The 21,718-nt window shown below is 47.9% G+C and overlaps 1 protein-coding gene across 2 annotated transcripts; it reads left to right on the forward strand.

Moving 5' to 3' along the window:
• Positions 1 to 7,180: 7,180 nt before the first annotated feature.
• Positions 7,181 to 21,097, forward strand: LOC136115402 (uncharacterized). 2 transcript variants are annotated; one of them, XM_065861513.2, is made up of 6 exons: positions 7,181 to 7,341; positions 8,683 to 8,964; positions 10,360 to 10,444; positions 12,427 to 12,542; positions 12,843 to 12,965; positions 19,901 to 21,097. In XM_065861513.2, the coding sequence occupies exons 1-6, from the start codon at positions 7,237 to 7,239 to the stop codon at positions 21,041 to 21,043; spliced, it is 1,854 nt and encodes a 617-aa protein (XP_065717585.2). In that variant the 5' UTR covers positions 7,181 to 7,236; the 3' UTR covers positions 21,044 to 21,097. The 2 variants fall into 2 exon arrangements, with proteins under 2 accessions (XP_065717585.2, XP_071658159.1); XM_071802058.1 differs by lacking the exon at positions 8,683 to 8,964.
• Positions 21,098 to 21,718: the final 621 nt, after the last annotated feature.

A 21,718-nucleotide genomic window follows, 5' to 3' on the forward strand; every position in this document is an offset into this window, starting at 1 on the left:
GTAACGCGGGTGCTGTTGTCCGAATTCTGAGTTCTGAAGCTGGCCATCACATTGGTGCCTGTGCAAAGATGGGTGCAGATGAGGAGGAAAGTGAACTATCCTGGGTTACCATCACAACGACACAAAATGTTCTTGGGACTATATGTATTCAGATGCGAAGAAGCAAACCATTTCAGGTTACCATGACAAAGTGCTTGGGACTCTACATACTTGGATAGGGGACACAAACTGTTCTGTGTTACTGGAACAAAATCTTCTCACGCTCCACACCACACTGGTCTCTAGTTCTTCTCTTCCTTCAGAACTTCCTTAACTGTGTTCTGAGTAGATGAAGAATCAGTGAGCACTGCTGTGTACAGGTAGCACATCCAGAGATAAGAGATATTTTCATAAGGTCCTACCAGCCGCCCACAATGGATACTACGCTATAAAAGCTGCTACTGCCTTTACTTGGTTAGGTTCCGTCTTTGCAGGGGAAGGACACGTGCACACTTCTAATCAGACTAAAAACAAACCCTGCAATTTGGTGATTTCTAGAAAAAACACGGCACAAGGAAGAAAATTTCCAGAAAAAGTTAATAATGATAGTTGCACTTTGATCTTATTCTAAGTTTCATCTTTTCTAGTCGCACTGCTTGCAAGGACTGTCTTTCTAATGGATCTCAGCTTTACAATCACCAGGAAAAAAACTCTTTCTCAGTTTTTGGCTCTACAAAAAGAAAGCAGATAGTTACTTTTGCCATATGAGGTCTGGCTTCTGGTGTGGTAAGGACCCAGGCAGGCACCGCTTCCTCTCATGAGGCATATACTTAGTTTTTCTGAATATTTTTTTTAATTCAGGCAGTTGAAAGAGGAAAACATCTACCACTGCCTAAAAAGCAAGCAAAATCTCTAAGCTGCATATTTCTGCAGAGTCGTGAAAGGCATGTAGGTACTATACAGAATAAAGAACAGGGATTCTAAAGGGCCAGAATATGCTGAAGAGACTATTACTCTTTAGCACTTTTGAAAACAGTCTCATGCCTCTTAAGGTTACCACTGAGGAGTCTTCTCTGTCCTAACACGCACAGCGAAAATCTGCTCTGCCCAGGGGACAAGCAGGCGTTATATACCGCACCTAGATATTAATATATGAGAGCGTGACACCCTCAAACCTTGCATGAAAGGAATCATACGAGAACACGAGCCGTCTCTGGACTAACACAGATCAGATTTTTTTTTTTTTGCCTTTTTTTTGCCTTGTTTAGGCTTTTATGCAGGGGTAACAACAGATTGATCCATGTCTGCATCAAGTTCAGAACAGTCTGTATTTGTAGCAAAAATCGTCATGTTTACAGTACCATAAGTTTGGCTGTGTGAACTGTAAAATAGCAGGACCACAAGTGCAATTAATGTATTTACGTTTGGAAAACGCTTGAAATCTTGGCCCATCCTATAGGACACACCCCAAAAGAAAAAATTAAAAGCCCTAACTGCAAGCACCTTGATGCATAGGTAATCTTCCACAGGGATTACAGACAAATGAAAAGGTGTGAGGAAGTTTTCCTGTATATTTCTATGTATTATGTAAAGATTGTCTGAATATCTTATGAAAATAAAACGTATTAAGATGCGTATATCAATTTGATACATATATCAAATGTCTTTTAAAGGAAAAAATTCAAATGCATTTCCCTGTATTTAGCTCCTAATACAGGACTAACACAGATCAGATTTTTTTTTTTTTGCCTTGTTTAGGCTTTTATGCAGAGGTAACAACAGATTGATTTGAGTCTTTCCATCTCCTTCTTCCACTATCAATGAATATTTTTGAACCTAGAATGACATCCCAAATAACCCTTTATTAAATCAGCAACCCTTACAAGTAAAAAGCAAAGAAGGGAAAAGTTAATATCTGAAGCTAAGCATTTTGAAAAGTTAATATAAAATGTACAAGCAATTTTTTTACACAGAGAACATGAATTATATTTAGAATTTGCCATAATAGAACAATAAGCAATTTTAACAAATTGCCTGCAGCCCCATAATACATATAAAAGCTCAACAGTCAGTGACCTTTAACAACAGCACTCATCTGCCACCCAGTGTCCATTTGCCTTTTTTCCCGTCTTATAAAACACACAATATGGAGTCTGCAGAAGACCAACAGTACTGTCTGCCACGATGAACTCTACAGTTTTATTCGTGTTCTATTTGAATGCTACCAGCAAACTAGGCTACTAGAAACAGGAAAATCAGGGTAAAGAAACTAAAGCAATATGAGCAATCCTAACAAATCATTCAATGAGTTTAGTCAGAAGAGGGATTTTTTTCTCCGCAAGTGCGTACCCAAGAATAAATGAGAAGTGGTGGAGTGGAATGAAGTAGTGTTGGAGGGGGTCCTGAAATTTATAAGAGAGAAAACTGGGGGGCATGGCACCAACTAATGTCCTTTCCCATCTCAAATTAACTAACATGTGGAACAATATTTACTTGCCTGTTACCTGAAGACACAAGCTGAGTTAATTCAAACTTTATTACATTACCTGGAAGACGAAAAATAAATTATATCAGTGTGGCTGAATAAGTAGAATAGTTTTACTGTTTGCTCCTAACACTAACTTTACAGGAAGGGATGGAGAAAGCACAGCAAATAAAACAGAAGAGTGGACAAAAGACAGAGGAGAAAGAAGACAGCTGTAGAGCTAGTCCATTATAACTGACAATATTCTACTTTGGTTCCTGGAGTATTTATTCTAATATTACTAATATTAGAATAAAAACACACAAGAAAGAAAGTAATGGCACAAGGTAACTCTCTGTGGTTGACACCTGATGGATTTATTGGACAAGGGGACAGCCAGTGGCTTCTGGCTTGACCTTCTACTGAACTTACAGGAGAGGCTTGGTCCAGAAGGGCAGAAACCTGCCACCCAGCAAGGACAAAGGAGAGCTATCTGAATTAAAGCTAAGGGATGAAAACTTTTTAAATTAATAAAACACCTGCTCGTCTAGGTATGGCTGAAAAAGTCTGGCCAAAGGTTACTTGCAGTGATGAAGCAGAATGTAGACAGACCATTGTTAAACATACCTTGTTTTCTCTCCCCCTGCTTGCCTAAAAACAATAAACAAGATTTGGGCTTTTAAAAGACTGCCTAGTTATTAAGCTCATGATTTGTCACAGACTACAAAATAAAGAATCACTGACAGAAAAAATTAAAAGCAGAACAGTTTGATTAGTCTCGTGTTACACAAGGTGTCAGAACACGAGGTGTACCAGATAACGTACTTCAGAAAGACAGTCAGACAAGCAGACAGACAGACAATGTGGATACATGGGCCTACTTTGTCATTTTTAGTTAATCAATTATTCAAGCACTTAAAAAGCATACTTACTTTCAAACATTTCAGTTACTGCAGCAAGATGTATGGCACTTTAAAACACCTTCAGGAAAACAGTAAGAAGTAAACTAATCCATTATAACACTAATTAATTTAACAATCTAGCATTCATGGGAAGACTGTTGAGGCAGCTGCGTCTCTTTAGTTTGGAGAAGAGGAGGCTGAAGGGGGACCTTAATGATGTCTATAAGCATATAAAAGGTGAGTGCCATGAGGATGGAGCCAGGCTCTTCTCGGTGGCAAACAATGACAGGACAAGGGGTAATGGGATCAAGCTGGAACACAAGAGGTTCCACTTAAATTTGAGAAGAAACTTCTTCTCAGTGACGGTGACAGACACTGGAACAGGCTGCCCAGGGGGGTTGTGGAGTCTCCTTCCCTGGAGACACTCAAAATCCACCTGGACATGTTCCTGCGTGACCTCATCTGGGTGTTCCTGCTCCAGCAGGGGGACTGGACTAGATGATGTTTTGAGGTCCCTTCCAATCCCAAACATACTGTGATACTAACAATATCTACTTCACGATAATTATTTTGATGCTCTTCTTATAACTAGGTAAATGTAAGAGAAACTACTCTTCTACAGAAGTGGGTTTTTATTGCAGAGAGCGAAGAGTCATGTGTTCAGAGCTGTGTTCACCTTGAGACAGGGTAAGTGCCTTAATGAAAATTAGACTTTGTAGCTTGCAGATGTATTAACTATGGAGCTTTTCACTTGTGTCGGCAATAGCTCTGAGGGAAAGGGAAAGTAATCAAGTCCTCAAGGAAAGGTCTTTTGTGAGCCAGATGCAAAGAATTTTAGAGAAACAGACAGGTGGAGAGTGTGGTTAAAAAAGATTGGAGAGGAGTCTGAAAGAAACAGATAAGAATGATGCTGTTCCTCTAAACTTTGTCTATTCCTGTTTTGAAACGGCATCAGCATGGTTTTGCTTGTCAATAGACATAGTCGTTCTGACTTGACTCCATTTTTTTTAAAAACAGTTTTAAACACAAAATAGCAACCACCAGAACCATAACCAAAGAGCACAGAGCACAGGAAAACCACGCCGAAGACTCCTGTCCTCACTGGTTCTAGGTGTTAGTGTGCCACGTAAAATGCCAGTAAACCCATTTGTCTATCATTTATTTGGAGCTTCATCTACATCACATCTGCTGTAATGACAAAAACCTTGAACACATGACAGCCACGTTAGAACTGAGGTATCACATTCCTTCCAGAACAATCATATCTGAAATGGAATAAATCCAATTATCCTCATGTACACTGTTGCCATTACTGAAATTAGGTAAGAGCTGCCCATGTGAGAGATGACCTCTCATAACAACTGCTGTCAAAGCTCCAGACCATAAAATCCTAAAGAAATGTTAAAATCTATTCCATTCCAGGAATGGGCCTAACACTTCATCTTATTATATTGAAATGGATGTGAGACAAGAATAACATATCAGTTACAAAGAAAAATAAGTTTTTGCATTAATTACAGCTTGTACAAGACTTGAGACATCAGACTTTCTAGCCCAAGGCATCTAACAAGTGAAAATCACCTTTTCAATGCACATTTTCTCATGAAAGAAGAGAGGGAAAACAAAAGGTAGGAACTCTGTCTCTTTGTGTTGATCCAAGATGTGAGCACTGAGAAAGCACAGGACATCTAACCTACGGAAAGAAAAAAATAGGTTAATGCGAGACTCCTTAGTCCGGTCTTACACATGCGTCAGTCCACGCTCGTGGGACCCTATCTCAGAAGGGACTGAGTAGGCCCTTAGTTTCCCTACTGATAACCTAAAATGGGTGTGAGATCAAGATCTATCATCACGAGCTCTCTCATTTTCCATTTCAGACTTTTCCTTTTTATCATCTCATATAACAGAGGCAGATGTCATAGCCTTAGTATTACACACGACAGAAACATTTGATACCTACAAAGAAATCAATGACTGAAACCCACCACTTTTTTCTTACATCTAAAGAGAACACCTGTTATGAACAATGTATTAGTTTTACCCATTTGCTCAAGGGTAGTAATCCTTTTCATTAAGTAAACATCACAGAGCAAGAAAAACCTTACCTTAAAACTAACCTTTTCCTTGTGTACTCCTTCTAGCAAACTTTGTGACCCCAAAGAACCTGTCAGCGTCTCCGGTTTGGAGGAAGAGCTAAATACTCCATGGATGAGAAAATACAGCTACAAGCAGCGTATGTATTAATCTCCACGGGGGTATTGTCACTGCAAAGGTAGGGTCTCATTTTTCGTTATCTTCCATTTACAGATGAAAACCGAGGTGTTAAGAGTCCGAGAGCTCCCTGGGAGCTCTTAGAACTGAAGGTGCATTTACAGATGTACATACACAGATCACAGAATGTCAGGGATTGGAAAGGACCTCAAAAGATCATCCAGTCCAATCCCCTTGCTGGAGCAGGAACACCCAGATGAGGTTACACAGGAAGGCGTCCAGGTGGGTTTTGAATGTCTCCAGAGAAGGAGACTCCACAACACCCCTGGGCAGCCTGGTCCAGGCTCTGTTACCCTCACTGAGAAGAAGTTTCTTCTCAAATTTAAGTGGAACCTCTTGTGTTCCAGTTTGCACCCACTGCCCCTTGTCCTTACCATCGGTTGTCACCGAGAAGAGCCTGGCTCCATCCTCCTGACACTCACCCTTTATAGATTTGTAAACATTAATAAGGTCAGCCCTCAGTCTCCTCTTCTCCAAGCTAAAGTGATCCAGCTCCCCCAGCCTTTCCTCATACGGGAGATGCTCCACTCCCTTCATCACCTTTGTTGCCCTGCACTGGACTCTCTCCAGCAGTTCCCTGTCCTTCTTGAACTGAGGGGCCCAGAACTGGACACAATATTCCAGATGTGGTCTCACCAGGGCAGAGTAGAGGGGAAGGAGAACCTCTCTGGACCTACTAACCACTCCTCTTCTGATACACTCCACGATGCCATTGGCCTTCCTGTCCACAAGTGCACAGTGCTGGCTCATGGTCATCCTGCTGTGCACAGATATTCACACACAGTATACACACACACATGTGCTCACACATCTCCTCATGTATGTGTGATATCGTATGGTGCGGCAGCTCAATCTCCCGGAATAATGGCGGTGACAGGTTGCTATCACCCGGCCGCTCGTCTGGGCGCCCCCGCCGCACCGGCCTCTCCGCTCTGTCCGCAACCTCGCCTGTGCCGGGGCCTGCAGCTCGCGACCCCCTTCAACGGCCCCCGGGCGGCGGGGCCGGACCGAGCGGATCCACGGCCCGGCCCGCGTTGCCATCGCGACCGCGGCGCCCGGGCCCCGGCCCCGGCCCTCGGGCGGCGGCGCTCGTGGTGCCCGCGCGCCCGGCAGCGCCCCTCACGGGAGCGCGTGGCAGGGCTGTGCGCGCGTCGTCTCTTTCATTCTCTCACGTATTTTATACGGAGATGTACGCACAGACGCGCGTAATTTGTGAGGGTGCTGCGGTAGCCGCCAAGGAGGCGGCCGGCCCTCCGCCGGCACGGAGGAGACGCGACACGCGGTACTCCGAGCAGCGCCAGGCGGGAGCGCCTCGATACCATCACCGCCAGCCCCGCGCGCTGCCGGCGGCCGGGCCTCCTCGCCGCGGCGGGCGCCGTGCGCGGCAGCGACGCTCCCGCCTGGGGGGCCAGGCGGGCCGGCACGACCCACCTCCGCTCCACCCGGCGCTGCCGGCACCCACAGGCCCCGCCCGGCTCGGCCGGCACACGCAGGCCCGCAGACACAGGCCCCGCCCCGCAGCGCCGGGGGCGGGAGCGCGGCGGCCCGCTGAGGTTGCTGGAAGTGGTGCGCCGCCTCACTTCCGCTAGAGGTGCGTAAGCGGCGGCCCCGGCGGCGGGGATGGCGCTGTGGCTCCCGCACTCCCGGGACGGCGGCGCTCCGCCGGAGGAGGACGAGCAGCGGGGGCAGGCTCCTGCCTCCCGGCAGCGCCCGCCGGAAGTGCAGGTACATGCGTGTCCCCACCCCCGGCGCCTCGCTGGCGCAGCTGCCAGGCCGGCGCGGAGCGAAGCGGAGCGGGTGGGTGCTGCGGCCGCCCCGGCTGCCCCGCGGCAGCCGCCCGACCCCGCCGCGGGGAGGCGGCCGCGGAGGGACGTGAATCGCGGCGGAGGCCGGTGCGTGTCGGGGCGGGAGTGCGCGGAGCGCCCGCTCCCCGCCGGGCCGCTCCGTCGCGCTGCCGTGGCGCGGGGGCCGTGGCTGCCGCCGCCCCTGAGTAGCAATTCCCCATGTGACAGGTGATGTGGCAGGACTTGCGCTGGAGTTACCCCAGCGCCCTTGTGTCTAAAAGGCGGGTCTATAGGCAGCGTGTTTCTCTGCTGCTGTGGGCTAGTCGGCGTTCTATAAATATGTTGCCAGGAATTCTGGGTACTCTTGCAAGAAGCTGCCATTACGTTGGGTTTCCAAATGCTGCAGTTCCAAAACAAAGTTGGCCCCAAGACTTTGATGGATATGCATTAAAGTTTCCTTCAAATAATCTTTCACATCTTGTGTTGTCCTTCATGTCCTTCTGCCAGAGGTTACCAGCACCACAAATTTCACAATACGGCACTGGAAGGCTGATGAACTAGGTGCACGGACCTTTTTTCTCTGCTCTTAGTGGAAAGGCAGAGCATATGCTTTAGAGGATAATTTCTCAAGTGACGAGGTGTGAATTTCCAGCACGCACTTGGAAGTAATATAAGCACTGTTGCTTGAGAGGTCACTTTTCTGTCCCAGTTATGAGTAGTGACCTCCTCCATGCATTTGACCAAAAGGAGCATATGCTTCTGCTGGACCTCAGCCACTTCATAACGTAAATTCCATTTTCACTGCCAGTTCAAGGGAATATGTTTGCCATCTGTTATGTACTAATCCATAGTGGAATGCAGGCAGCAGCAGTTACTTTACTCTTGTGATCTGACATCACAAAATGGATACTTTCTTTTCAGAAGTATATATTCAGAGTATTCTCACATTTGGCTGTTGCTAGCATTGCAGCCCAAAGATAGACAGAGGGGTTGCAGCTGTGTCCAAAGTATTTTTACAGTCTGGAGTCTACTGCTGATAGCGGTACATGATTTGTGGTTTTGCAAATGCACTTGAAGTTAAGACAGCTTAAATTAGAAATCTCTGTCTTAGAAACATCTGGGTGTACAATACCATGCTTCGTCACTCCTGCAAATACAATGCTGAGTATCTGATGTACCTTGCAGGTGCATTAGCTTTGGGATTTAGTCCTGTCTGCTCCTATACAAAGGGTAAACTGTCGGTTTTCCCTTCCTAAATAGCATGTCTGCCTTTTCCTCCCAGATATACAGCCAAGGGATTGAATTGGCCTGCCAAAAAGAAAGAGAGTTCGTGAAGCATTCTGTAGAATGCACATGGAACCTAGCGGAAGCCCAGCAAAAACTTGGTAGCTTAGCGCTGCATAATTCAGAGTCCTGTGATCAGGAATCTGCTCAAGCAAGGACTGAAGCTGCAGAGTTGAAATGGAGAGAGGAGGAGTGGAGGAGAAAAGAAGAAGCACTAAACCAGAGGGAAAGACAGAGTCTCTGGAACACAGATCCTGTTAGTAAGGAGGTATTTAATAAGGTATGGCCTATATCAGTGTGTATGAAAACAAGTGTCGCCTCTTCTTCTCATTCCACTTGTTAATAGTCTTGAATGTCTTCTGTGTCCAGTAGGGCACAAAACTGCAGTATGTGTTAAATGTTGGGGCTATTTTCTTACTTTGCCTCATGAAAGGGAGCAAGCTGCGCTCATACTACAAATCTAGATGACATTTCTCTAGCAGAAGTGTGGATCAGAACTTGCATGGGTAATCTGGGTATTGGATATGATCTGACAATGTGCACTCGCAGCCCACAAGGCCAACTGTATCCTGGGCTGCATCAAAAGGACCATGGCCAGCAGGTCAAGGGAGGTGTTTCTCCCCTTCTACTCTGCTCTGGTGAGACCCCACCTGGAGTTCTGTGTCCAGCTCTGGGATCCCCAGTACAAGAAAGACAAGGACCTGTTAGGCAGGTCCAGAGGAGGCCACAAAAATGATGAGAGGGATCAACACCTCACCTCCTTTGAGGAAAGGCTGAAAGAGTTGGCATTGTTTGGCCTGGAGAAGGGAAGGTGCTGGGAGACCTTATTGTGTCTTTTCAATACTTAAATGAAGCTTATAACAAAGACAGAGATATTTTTTTATCATGGCTTGTAGTGATAGGACAAGGGGCAATGGTTTTAAACTGGAAGAGGATAAGTTCAGATTGGCTATAACGAAGACTTTTTTTATTATGAAGTTGGTGAAATACTGGAACAGGTTGCCCAGAGAAGTTGTGTACGCCCCATCCCTGGAAGCAGTAGAGGTCAGGCTGGATGGAGCGTTGAGCAACCTGATCTAGTGAATGATATCCCTGCCCATGGCAGGGAGGGGCAGAACTACACACATCTTTAAATTTCCCTTCCAACCCAAACCATTCTATGATTCGATGTAGTGCAAATGTTGCCGAACATGCTGATTAATCGTTTTGTCACACAGAAAGTTTACTTCTCTACTGTGCCTGCTCCTTAAAGTGTGAAAGCGGGTTTGCCTTTAGTGATGCCTACTGTAAATCAGATTATTTAGCACAAACCATTTTTTTAGTAGTTGAATCTCAGCTTTGATTTCACACAGCTATCACATCTCCTGATTTCACTCATTTAGCTGCATCCAGGCTGCAATGTACATGATTCTCATTGTTGACAGATCAGTAGGTTCCTGCTTGAGGACAGAAGTTTCTCGAGAGTTTCTTCTTGGTCAGTAGTGTATAATGAGACTTTTAAACTCTATTATTAGGTAAGGCACTTTTTTAAAGACAACCTTCTCAAGTATATGACTTGACTCTAAAATTAGAACATAGCCCTTCAAATAGTAACATACTGAAGTATAATACTCCTATATATCATGAAAAGGTATGTCTGGAGTTTCTGTGATAGTACTATTTTTCTCTTCCTCAGAGTTTTATTAATCAAAAAAGAAAAGAAGATGAAGATGTGTCTGAACCACTTATGCAAAAACATGAACAAAAGATTAGGCACTTTGGTAAGTGTGCTTTTCCCACATTTTGCAGTTTAAACTTATACAGAATATGTGTAGGTTTGCTCCTTATTGTATGGGATGAATGCTAATGGATAAAAGACCTGGCTAACAGATGGTTCAGCTTTATTTTATCAGGACAGATAATAATTTCAAAGCAAAAGAAGGTGTAAACTGCAGAAGTTTGTTAGTTCCTGTGACCAGTAAGAACTCTACCAAAAAAACCCACAAACAAACAAAAGACCTCAAATGATCTTAAGCCCTGAAAAATAAAGTTCTTGCAACTTTTTCTGCCGCTAAGTGCAAAAAGGCTGGGACATTCACGGAAATAAAAGTTGTGTGTATCAAAGTTCATGGGATTGTCCATAGCTGTTTCCTTTTAAGAAATATTTTTCTGGTGGCTATTAAGCTGCAATGGTAATGACTGATTAAAGAAAAATGTGTATAAAAGCCTGCTGAGAGTATATGTGCGTTTAACATTATATTTACTTATCCACTAGGTGTCACTAAAATGTCATAATTGTTGAAACCGATTAAGCACAAAGCTGATCTTGTAATCTGAAGTTTTGATGGTTCTCTGAAGTACTTCACATCCTTAGTTAAAAGCTGGGTTCAGACTCTGTGGAATTTCAGAACAGTCAAGAACAGGACTGCGTTTGCAAAACTCAGTTTTTTGTACTAGCTTGTTTTTACTAAGCTATTTGATTTTAAGGATCTTAAACTGTTTTGAAGAAAGGTACAGCACTTGTCAGAGTGTGCAAACAGCAGTGACAGGCACAGGTTCTCTCAAATACCTTAATTGCCAGGTGTAAGGACAGCAGAATCAGAATACATCTCCTCTTATGTGCATTTTGGCAGGTTTCCTAGCTAAGAGTTGGGCAAAATTACTTTGTTGTCTGAACTCCGATCAAGCTGTTACAGAAACTACCTTATCAGAGAAGGCCACCAACTTTTTTTCTTAATTCCCAAGTTCAAAGCCGTGTTGTTATTTTAATTCAAAATCTGTAAGTCCATTGTGAAAAGGGACAGTGCGCTAGTGCTCTTTCAAGTCTCTCATTCTGTGCTAGCTGCTGCTGAAGGGCCGTGTGAACTTCGCTAGCCCTATTGCATGAGTCCTGTTTCTGGATCCTGCTCTGCCTTCCAGGCAATAAAGACCTTATGTGGAATAGCTCTCTTGAAAACAGCCAAAAGAAGTATTGGCCATTGCTTTCTCTTTAGCCATTTGTTTGCTAGAAGTAAGATTAGCTTAGGTCATTACCGCTGAATTATCTTTAGCCCAGTTATACACTGGTAGATGGGTAAAGCTGTGCATCTGGTACCTCTTGCCAGTAATTACTTGACTGTCAGTGATGCAGGAAGAACAGTTTTAAGAAGCGGTCTGAGTACTGAGCTGTGATTTTTAAACTCGAGGTAGCTTCGTGCTATCACCATTCAGTGTCCTAGTTAACTCTCCAATACTGGTGCGGCTTTGCTACTGAGATCAGGCTGTTCCTGTGAGTACACTCAAATTTCCTGAAAACCTAGCAAATCATGTGTTAGAAGCAGTTTCCTTTTTGAGAGATTACACATTATTTTCATTGCGTTCTTACTTGTGAACATTTAAAGGATTCGTGTTGGTCGGAATCACTGAACGTAACTCTCTATCCATAAACTTCTTGAACTATTTGATGATACAGCTAATAGATACCTACACCACTTTGTTAGTGTGTATGAGAACTTGTTCCAAATAACTTACCAACAACACTAGAGATGCATTCCAGTATAGGAAATTGTGACTGTTAAAATCTGCTTCTGGTATTTCTGGTAAGGTTCTCTCAGCATTGGTTAGATGTATAAATAAAACCCCCAAATTTAGCTGCATGCTGTCGTTCTGAGGTTAGTGAATTGCAAAGGTGTTCTATATACTGGGGTATCAGTGGAAGTGACTTCTTTGCTGAATTAAATAACTTATCCATTTCGAATACCTTAACTGAATTTCTCTTAACTAGGTATGCTGAGCAGATGGGATGACAGTCAAAGATTTTTGTCTGATCACCCGCATCTTGTCTGTGAAGAAACATCTAGATATCTCATGTTGTGGTGCTTTCATCTAGAAGCTGAACAGGTACGAAGATAATGTTTAAATTGTTTGAAAGCATAGAGTTTCCCACTTGCACTGTAGAAAAGCTGGTCAACCTGATTAGCTGTTTAACTGTTCTTCCTACCCGCCCTCTACTTTACTGAAGAAAAACTCTATTATGCGTTATCATATATATGTCTAGTTAGAGCTAATTATCACTCCCCTTGCTTCTGTGAGCATCAGTTCTCCTCTGTTTAGGAACTATGACAAAAGCAAATCATGCTGAAATCTATAACTATATTAACAGGAAATATCTTAACATCATAACTTTTAACTTCTTTTCAGAAAAGAGCTCTGATGGAGCAAGTAGCACACCAAGCAGTTGTAATGCAGTTTATTATAGAAATTGCCAGAAGCTGGAATGTAGATCCAAGAGGTTGTTTTCATCTCTTTTTCCAAAAAGCCAAAGTAAGTCGACTTGGGTAAGGGTGGGGTAAACTTTTGATGCTGTACAGGCGACCAGTGTTTTAGAGAAGGTCTCTTCCTAACCACGAGAGACTAAATATTTTATTGACTGATTTAGGCTTATGGGAAAGTGCTTTGTTAGCAATTAGACAGAATATTTTGGTGTAATTCCAATTCTGAAAATGAAAATTTAGTGGATTTTGCTAATCCCAGAGGGAAAGTAAGATCCCCCCCTCTCTCTCTCCCTCCCTCCCCTTCTCTCTCTCTCCCTCCCTCCCCTTCTCTCTCTCTCCCTCCCTCCCCTTCTCTCTCTCTCCCTGCCTCCCCTTCTCTCTCTCTCCCTCCCTCCCCTTCTCTCTCTCTCCCTCCCTCCCCTTCTCTCTCTCTCCCTCCCTCCCCTTCTCTCTCTCTCCCTCCCTCCCCTTCTCTCTCTCTCCCTCCCTCCCCTTCTCTCTCTCTCCCTCCCTCCCCTTCTCTCTCTCTCCCTCCCTCCCCTTCTCTCTCTCTCCCTCCCTCCCCTTCTCTCTCTCTCCCTCCCTCCCCTTCTCTCTCTCTCCCTCCCTCCCCTTCTCTCTCTCTCCCTCCCTCCCCTTCTCTCTCTCTCCCTCCCTCCCTTTCTCTCTCTCTCCCTCCCTCCCTCCCTCCCCCTCTCTCTTCCTTTTCATTTTCCAGTTCCGCAAACTGCAAAATAAATGCCTTGTTTTAACGGATCTTAAGTATTGTGTGTACTCTTTTCCAACCAAGGGGACCAAAGAACCTGAGTCACCTCTGCCCCCACCCATACCTGTGCGCAGGACATGACTCTGCACCAAAACATTCATCTCCGCTTTGGGGATCCATACTATAAATGTGAAAGACCCAATTAAAAAAAACGCATGCTGCAAAGTGATGTCACAGAAGCAGCACCCGTTTCTCCTTGTTCATAGTATGGAGCCCAGTAGAAAGGAAACAATAAAGCTGTTTCCTGGGGCTGCCATAGTTAGCCTCTGGATAAAAGACAGAAAGAGAAAACATCAGGAATTCTTTCCCTGTCAAAAGCTGATTTGCACCGTGGAACTTGAGAGAAAGTCTGGATGCAAATCTCTGCCCCAGGCTTTGAATCTCTCTGTTTTCAGTGGTCAGCTCTGAGCTTTTTTGAGAGGCTCATCCAGGACTGAAACAGACCCCTGGCAGGTACCTGCCCCAGACAAATTTCCTGCCACCTGGCACTGCCTGTTCTGATGCCCTTTGATGGAAAGCTCACACCCGCCACCTCTTTTGACCAACTCAGGATTCTGGGGGTGCCGTCTTCTGACACAGAGGAGTCAATATCCCTTGTACACCTTGGAGGCTCATGAGAGGGAAATGAAGGACAGAAATGGAAAACAGCGTATGGAGTACACCTCCCACGTGTCACGGAAGCTGTAGAGCTCTTGGAGCCATCCCTTTGTGTCATAGCTGTGCTTTCCTGGGGGTTGCCCACCACCTCTTAAATATTTCTCCAAAAAGTGTTTCCATAAAACAGCAGCCTATCAATATGTCAAAGGAAAGTCTAAGGCATGAATGCCTGAGGAAATTGTGTTAGGAAATGCTGGAGAAGATGAAGGCAGCATGCCCATGGCCCGCCTGCCAGCAGCATGGCTGGTACACAGAAACCCTGTGGCCAAAGGGTCTCGTTCAAGAGCTCATTTCTCTGCGACACATCCCAAGAAACACGCTTGGCTTTCTTCTGCCAAGCTGCAGACAGCAGCTAACCAAGGCTAAAATCCCCCATACACTTTTTCTGCAAGTGTCTCCTGGGTGTGCCCATGATGTTGCAGTTTTCTGTTGCTGGAAAAGTTGTGTTCTGAACACAACCACACTTTTTAGGTAGAGGTTCCCAAAGTCTGTTCACACAATCACAGAATGTTAGGGATTGGAAGGGACCTTGAAAGATCGTCTAGTCCAATCCCCCTGCTGGAGGGGAACACCCAGATGAGGTTACACAGCAAAGTGTCCAGGCGGGTTTTGAATGTCTCCAGAGAAGGAGACTCCACAACACCCCTGGGCAGCCTGGTCCAGGCTCTGTTACCCTCACTGAGAAGAAGTTTCTTCTCAAATTTAAGTGGAACCTCCTGTGTTCCTGTTTGAAGCCATTGTCCCTTGTTCCACCATTGGTTGTCACCGAGAAGAGCCTGGCTCCATCCTCCTGACACTCACCCTTTATAGATTTGTAAACATTAATAAGGTCAGCCCTCAGTCTCCTCTTCTTCAAGCTTCAAGCTAAAGAGACTCGGCTCCCTCAGCCTTTCCTCATACGGGAGATGCTCCACTCCCTTTTTCATCTTTGTTGCCCTGCACTGGACTCTCTCCAGCAGTTCCCTGTCCTTGAACTGAGGGGCCCAGAACTGGACACAATATTCCAGATGTGGTCTCACCAGGGCAGAGTAGAGGGGAAGGAGAACCTCTCTCAACCTACTAACCACCCCCCTTCTAACCCACCCCAGGTACCATTGGCCTTCTTGGCCACAAGGGCCCAGTGCTGGCTCATGGTCATCCTGCTGTCCACCAGGACCCCCAGGTCCCTTTCCCCTACACTGCTCTCTAACAGGTCGTTCCCCAGCTTATACTGGAACCCAGGGTTGTTCCTGCCCAGATGTAAGAGTCTACGCTTGCCCTTGTTATATTTCATTAAATTTTCCCCGCCCAGCTCTCCAGCCTGTCCAGGTCTCTGGATGGCAGCACAGCCTTCTGGCGTGTCAGCCACTCCTCCCAGTTTCGTGTCATCAGCAATCTTGCTGACAGCACACTCTATTCCTTCATCCAAGTCATGGATGAATATATTGAGTAATACAGGCCCCACTACTGACCCCTGAGGCACTCCACTAGACACAGGCCCCCAACTAGACTCTGCCCCATTGACCACGACTCTCTGGCTTCTTTTCTTCAGCCAGTTCACAGTCCGCCTCACTACCCGATCATCCAGACCACACTTCCTCAATTTAGAAGCAAGCATGACTGTGTCAAATGCTTTACTGAAATCAAGATAGACCATATGCACTGCTTTACCATCATCTAGCCACCTGGTTATGCTCTCATAAAAGTCTATGAGGTTGGCCAAGCACAACTTCCCCTTGGTGAAGCCATGTTGACTGCCCCTAATGACCCTCTTATTCTTGATACACTTTGAGATGGTACCAAGGCTAAGTTGTTCCATCACCTTCCCAGGGCTGGAGGTGAGGCTGATTGGTCTACAGTTACCGAGATCTTCCTTCTTGCCCTTTTTGAAGAATGGAGTGACATTTGCTTTCCTCCAGTCCTCAGGCACCTCTCCCATTTCTCAAGACTTAGCAGAGATGACGGAGAGTGGCCTAGCAATGACCTCAGCCAGCCCCCTCAGCGCCCACGAGTGCCTCCTATCCCATGGATTTGTGGGTGTCCAGATTGCTTAATGGGTCCCTAACCCAGTCCTCTTCAACCAAGGCAGACTCCTCCATGGTCCTGACTTCCTCTGGGGCCTCAGAGGTACAGGGCTCCTCAGAACAGCCTCCAGCAGAGCAGACAGATACAGAGAAGGCGTTCATTAACTCTGCCTTCTCTGTAACTCCTGTCACCAGGGCACCCACCTCATTCATCAGTGGGCCTGCATTGACTCTGGTGGTACTTTTACCCGCCATGTATTTGAACAAGCTCTTTCCGTTGTCCTTGAGCCCTCTCACCAGGTTTAATTCTAAGGAGGCCTTAGCTTTCTTAGTTGCTTCATTACATCCTCTGACAACAGCCTTATATTCTTCCCAAGGGGCCAGCCCCTCCTTCCTTGATCTGTAAACTCTCTTCTTCCACTTGAGTTTGCCCAGCACTTCCATGTTTAACCAAGCAGGTCTCCTGGTTTCCTTTTGGACGTCCTACCTGTCGGGATGCTCTGATCTTGAGCTTGGAAGAATCAGTCCCTGAATGCTAACCAACTGTCTTGGGCCCCTTTACCTTCAAGCAGCCTTGCCCACGGGATTTCCCACAGCAGTTGCTTGAAAAGGCCGAAGTTTGCCCTATTGAAGTCCAGGGTTGTGATCCTGCTTGGTATTCTGTTCCTTCCACATGAGATCCGGAACCCCACCATCTCATAGTTGCTGCAGCCAAGGCAGCCCTCAACCTTTACCGCTTCAACCAGACCCTCCTTGTTAGCGAGGATGAGATCCAGCAGCGCTCCTCACCTAGTTGGCTCCTCCACCATTTGCATGAGGAAAGTATCATCAACGCAATGGAGGAACCTCCTGGACTGTGGGTGCCCGGCTGAGCAGTCCTTCCAGCAAACATCAGGGTAGTTAAAATCCCCCAGGAGAACCAGGGCCTGTAATTGTGAGGCCGCTCTCAGCTGCCTGGAGAAGGCCTCATGAACTTCCTCATCCTGATCTGGTGTCATAGACACCCACAACAGTATCACCCTGTAAGAGTCGGTCTGAAGATGGAGCAGTATTTGCCTGAAACAAGGTCATCAGGAACTAAGGGAACTGAGGCCCTGACAGATAGAACGCATGGACAACGACTTGGAGAGAAGCCCGAGGAGAAGCATTGTGTTGCACTGTTTCTCCAATTCGGGGGGGCTACTGCTAGCAATGGCTGTTGTGTGGACCTGGCCTGCTGCCTCAGCCAAATCATCCCCCACCTCCTAAAAGTGATTGTTACATGTGTCTCTTCGACCCAGGGACAATAGCTGTCATCCAGAAGATGGATTCTCACCTGCAGCCTCGGTCACACCTTGTCCACCTGCTCCCTCCAACAAAGGCCAACGAAGACGAGCATGCCCAGAAGCTCGCCAAGGGTCCTGCTGTCACCCAGTGGACCAGAGAGAGACCCCGGAATGCGAGGCCACGCATGCACAGATGGGTCCTGACACGCAGAGTGGAAATTTTTCGGGACTGCGCGGTTAAGCCTGGATTGCGAAACAAAGGCGGAGGTTGGCCTCAAACAATGGGAGCAAGGGGCGGTGAAGAAGCATAAGAGATGACTCCCAAATGGACACCGTTGAGTTCTCCCCACAAAAGGATCACAAATTACGACAGAGGACAGAGTACCAGCAGCATGCTGTTTGGGACCTGGGACCATAGGGATGTCTTTGGACCCTTGCTGGTAACCAAGCCTCTTTCCCCCCTTTCTTTTTCTTTCCCTTCTTCTCTACTTCCTCTTCCGCGTGCCGCTTTACGGGAAAATAATAAAGTAACACTGTTTGATTGAATGGTAACCCTTTGGCATTTTGGTTGCCTTAATTTTGCGCTTTGAGGTCAAGGTAAACAAACCATCACAAGTCCATCACCAAATGGACCGTGACACAGCCCTGCCAGCCTGCCCCTTGATTCTCGCGCACAGACTCTCAACTCACTCCTCATCCGTCCCTGGACAGTATGCCTTCTCACATAAAGAGCAGCTCCACCACCTTGCCTGGCTGGCCTGTGTTCCCTGAGAAGGGCATAGCCATCCATGACCACATTCCAACCATGTGAGCTGTCCCACCATGTCTCTGTAATTGCCACATTGTTCAACAGGTGAAAGAACCACGCTTCTCGTCAACTGAAAACTACCAGCGGTCCTTTGTCTGGAATTTTGCTTTTGTCCCTATCTTTCTGTTATCTGTCCACCCTCAGGATTGTCTTAGAATGGGATGAGAGCAACAGAAGACTGTAATGAAGCTACTGAATTCAGGACTATGTCATTATGAAGTTGGAGTACCTGAAGATACCACTAATAGTGCACAAGGAAAATTCAAGGACTTCAGATATGACTTCTTGGGCTTTTCAAACAGTCCACACAAATGTAGGATTTGTAGAGTTCATACACATTTTTATTGATTCAAACCCTTCTGTAGCTGGAAGGATCAGGAAAGTACTTGCATGTTGTCAGAGATGAAGGCGTCAATGGTTGAAGCTTGCGAGCACAGTACTCTTCCAATTCTGAAGCCTTCACACAGTCGGGACAGCTTTTCAATGTGAACAGTGTAAGGCAGAAGGAGAAGACAAGCACAGCTTCAAAGCCAGCCCCGTGGGGACCATTTGTAAATTTGCTTTTGAACTTCTTCAGATGACCTAGATGCTGGTGTGTTGCACGCTGCCTTGTTATTTTAGAGATGTTCTCTGGACGGAGGCCTGTCCTTGTAAACATGCAAGTGGAACAACAGTTGCCAAAAAAGCCTGCAGAGAGAACACTCCCCTGGGTAGATCGTTCCCCTCCAGCCAGAGAGCACCAAGGCAACCATTCCGCTTCTTCGTGAGAATGCAGAACAGTTGTGCAGCCCTACAGCTAGAACCACAGTGCTGTTGTGCCTATCACCACCCATCCGGTGAGGCTGTAGAGAAGAAAAATTCCGTGTTTAAAACTAAATGAGCAAGTCACAGACACATGTTGCAGGTGACCAAGCTTGGGCAGCAGGGAAACGTAGAAGCAAAGCCAATAAACAAGATGCTCTTTTTTCTCCTGCTGTCGTGCACATGCAGGGTTGCATCACGGCTTGGACATCACCAAGCGGTGGAGGGTGACGTCAGCGAGCCACGGACTGTGACATCGCCGAGCCACGGACTGTGACCTCACGTTCTCGGTGCTTATCTGCGGGCGCCGTCAGAGCCTGGCTCAGCCTGGCTCGTGCCTGGACTCCTGCCGAGCAGCCTGCGAGGCGTGGACGTCAGAGCGAGGCTTCTCCTGGTGCTGGGCCGTGCTTTGGGGGCTGCTGGTGGCAGCTCTCACTCGCATCCCAGAGCCATCCCCCGTGTTTCCCCAGCCCTGCCTGCTTCAGGCAGCCGGGCACCGCGGCACACACTTGCAGCAGCGGAGGTGAGCTGTGCGGGAAACGTCCCCGGGCTGGCTGTGGGGTGGCCGATGGGGCTGGCGGAGCCGTCAGGGTGTCCTGCTCCAGTTGCCCGGGCATTCCTTGCTCCCTTTTCCTCCCCTCCTCCACGGGACAGCCAAGGACCGCGGCCTCTCTCCTTTTGCAGTGCTCAAGCCCTTTGGCAGCACCGGGACCAGCCAGGGGAAGCAGCTGTTCCTCCTCAGCTCTCCCCAACCCGCTGCACAGCACAACCATGGCCAGCGAGACAGCGTGGAGCTGCCCCGTCTGCCGGGAACCTCGGAAGGCCGTCGCCTTCGTGCGGCCCTGCCAGCACCAGTTCTGCGTGGGCTGCATCCTGCGCTGGGCTAAGAGGACATCAACTTGCCCACTCTGCAGAGGCCACATGGAGGAGATCAAGATTTCTGTGCAGGGAGATGAGTGCCTGTGTGTCACCATGTCCCCTGCACAGCCATCTCTGGACGGCAACCAGGCCAGCGCAGCTCCCAGCCGCCCCGTCAGCAGCAGCCGCGCTGGCCCCGCGCGGTCCCCTCTGTTTTTTGTGATGGGGACGCCGTTCCCGGAAGAGCAGGGGGCTGTGGAGACGGAGCACACGGCGGCCGTGGACGGGCTCCTGCCCCAGGTCTGGGCAGGGCTTTTCCGGCAACACCAGCAGCTCCTGGAGCCCGTGCTGCCCTGGCTGAGCCTGCAGCTGAACGCCATCTATGAGGAGCAGTGGTGGCTGGCGGCGGCAACACAGAGGATGATCCTGTACGCCCTGTGCTGCCACGGGTTGGACGAGGAGGCCCTGGTCCAGCGCATGGAGCCCCAGCTCCAGGAAAATGCAGCACCGCTGGTGCGTGGCCTCGTCCAGGTCATCATGGAGCGGTGCAGCGAGGATGCCTGGAGACTGCTGTGCTCCTACAGGGCTGAGGAGGAGGACTACGGCCGCGCAACCAGCCCCAGCCCCAGCAGCTCCCGTGTGGGGACTCCTGACCCCAGGCTGGCCCCCACCAGCCCTGCGGGCTCCGACGTGGAGGATGAAGCCAGCACGTCGGAGGCCGCTCTGCCCAGGGCTCCCAGCTGCCTTCCCTCTGCGCCCGGGCCTGCACAGAGGGAGCAGCCCCAGCAGGAGCCGGGGCAGGTGGCGCTGGCAGGTCCCTCTCCCCAGGGCTGCAGCCGCAGCCCCTCCGCTGCCGGCCGGGGCGCGGACTGCTCGCCTGGGGGGCCCCGGCGCCCCCCAAAGAGGAGGAACGCAGGACCCCAGGACTCTCCCCAGCCCCGCAAGAGGCCGCCGCGCCGGAGGCACTAGCGGGGTTCCAGCTTCCGTTAGTGGAAGCAAAAGTAAATAAACTCGTTTCCCTGACACAGTTTCTGAGTGTTGCTTTCTCCCTTTCTCCTGGGGCCTTTCCCTGTCTCCACACCAACCGTGGCTGGCACCAACCTGCTGGGGGACACGGCCACGGGTCCCCACAGCCCCAGGGCCATGTGGGTGGTGCCACCTCCCAGGAAACCCTGATGCAGCCGCACACCCGCAGCGAGGGCAGAGCAGGTGTGAAGTGCCTACAAAACCCATCACACACTGAGCAGAGCCACAGGGATGGTGAAATCTCAGTCTCTCTCCTTCCTTCCTTCCTTCCTTCCTTCCTTCCTTCCTTCCTTCCTTCCTTCCTTCCTTCCTTCCTTCCTTCCTTCCTTCCTTCCTTCCTTCCTTCCTCCTTTCCTTTCCTTTCCTTTCCTTTCCTTTCCTTTCCTTTCCTTTCCTTTCCTTTCCTTTCCTTTCCTTTCCTTTCCTTTCCTTTCCTTTCCTTTCCTTTCCTTTCCTTTTTTTCCTTCCTTCCTTTCCCTTTTTCCTTCCTTCCTTCCTTCCTTCCTTCCTTCCTTCCTTCCTTCCTTCCTTCCTTCCTTCCTTCCTTCCTTCCTTCCTTCCTTCCTTCCTTTCCATTCCTTTCTTTCCCTTCCTTCCTTTCCCTTCCTCCCTTCCTTC

This window comes from Patagioenas fasciata, chromosome Z (assembly GCF_037038585.1).
Source record: "Patagioenas fasciata isolate bPatFas1 chromosome Z, bPatFas1.hap1, whole genome shotgun sequence".
Taxonomy (NCBI): Eukaryota; Metazoa; Chordata; class Aves; order Columbiformes; family Columbidae; genus Patagioenas; species Patagioenas fasciata.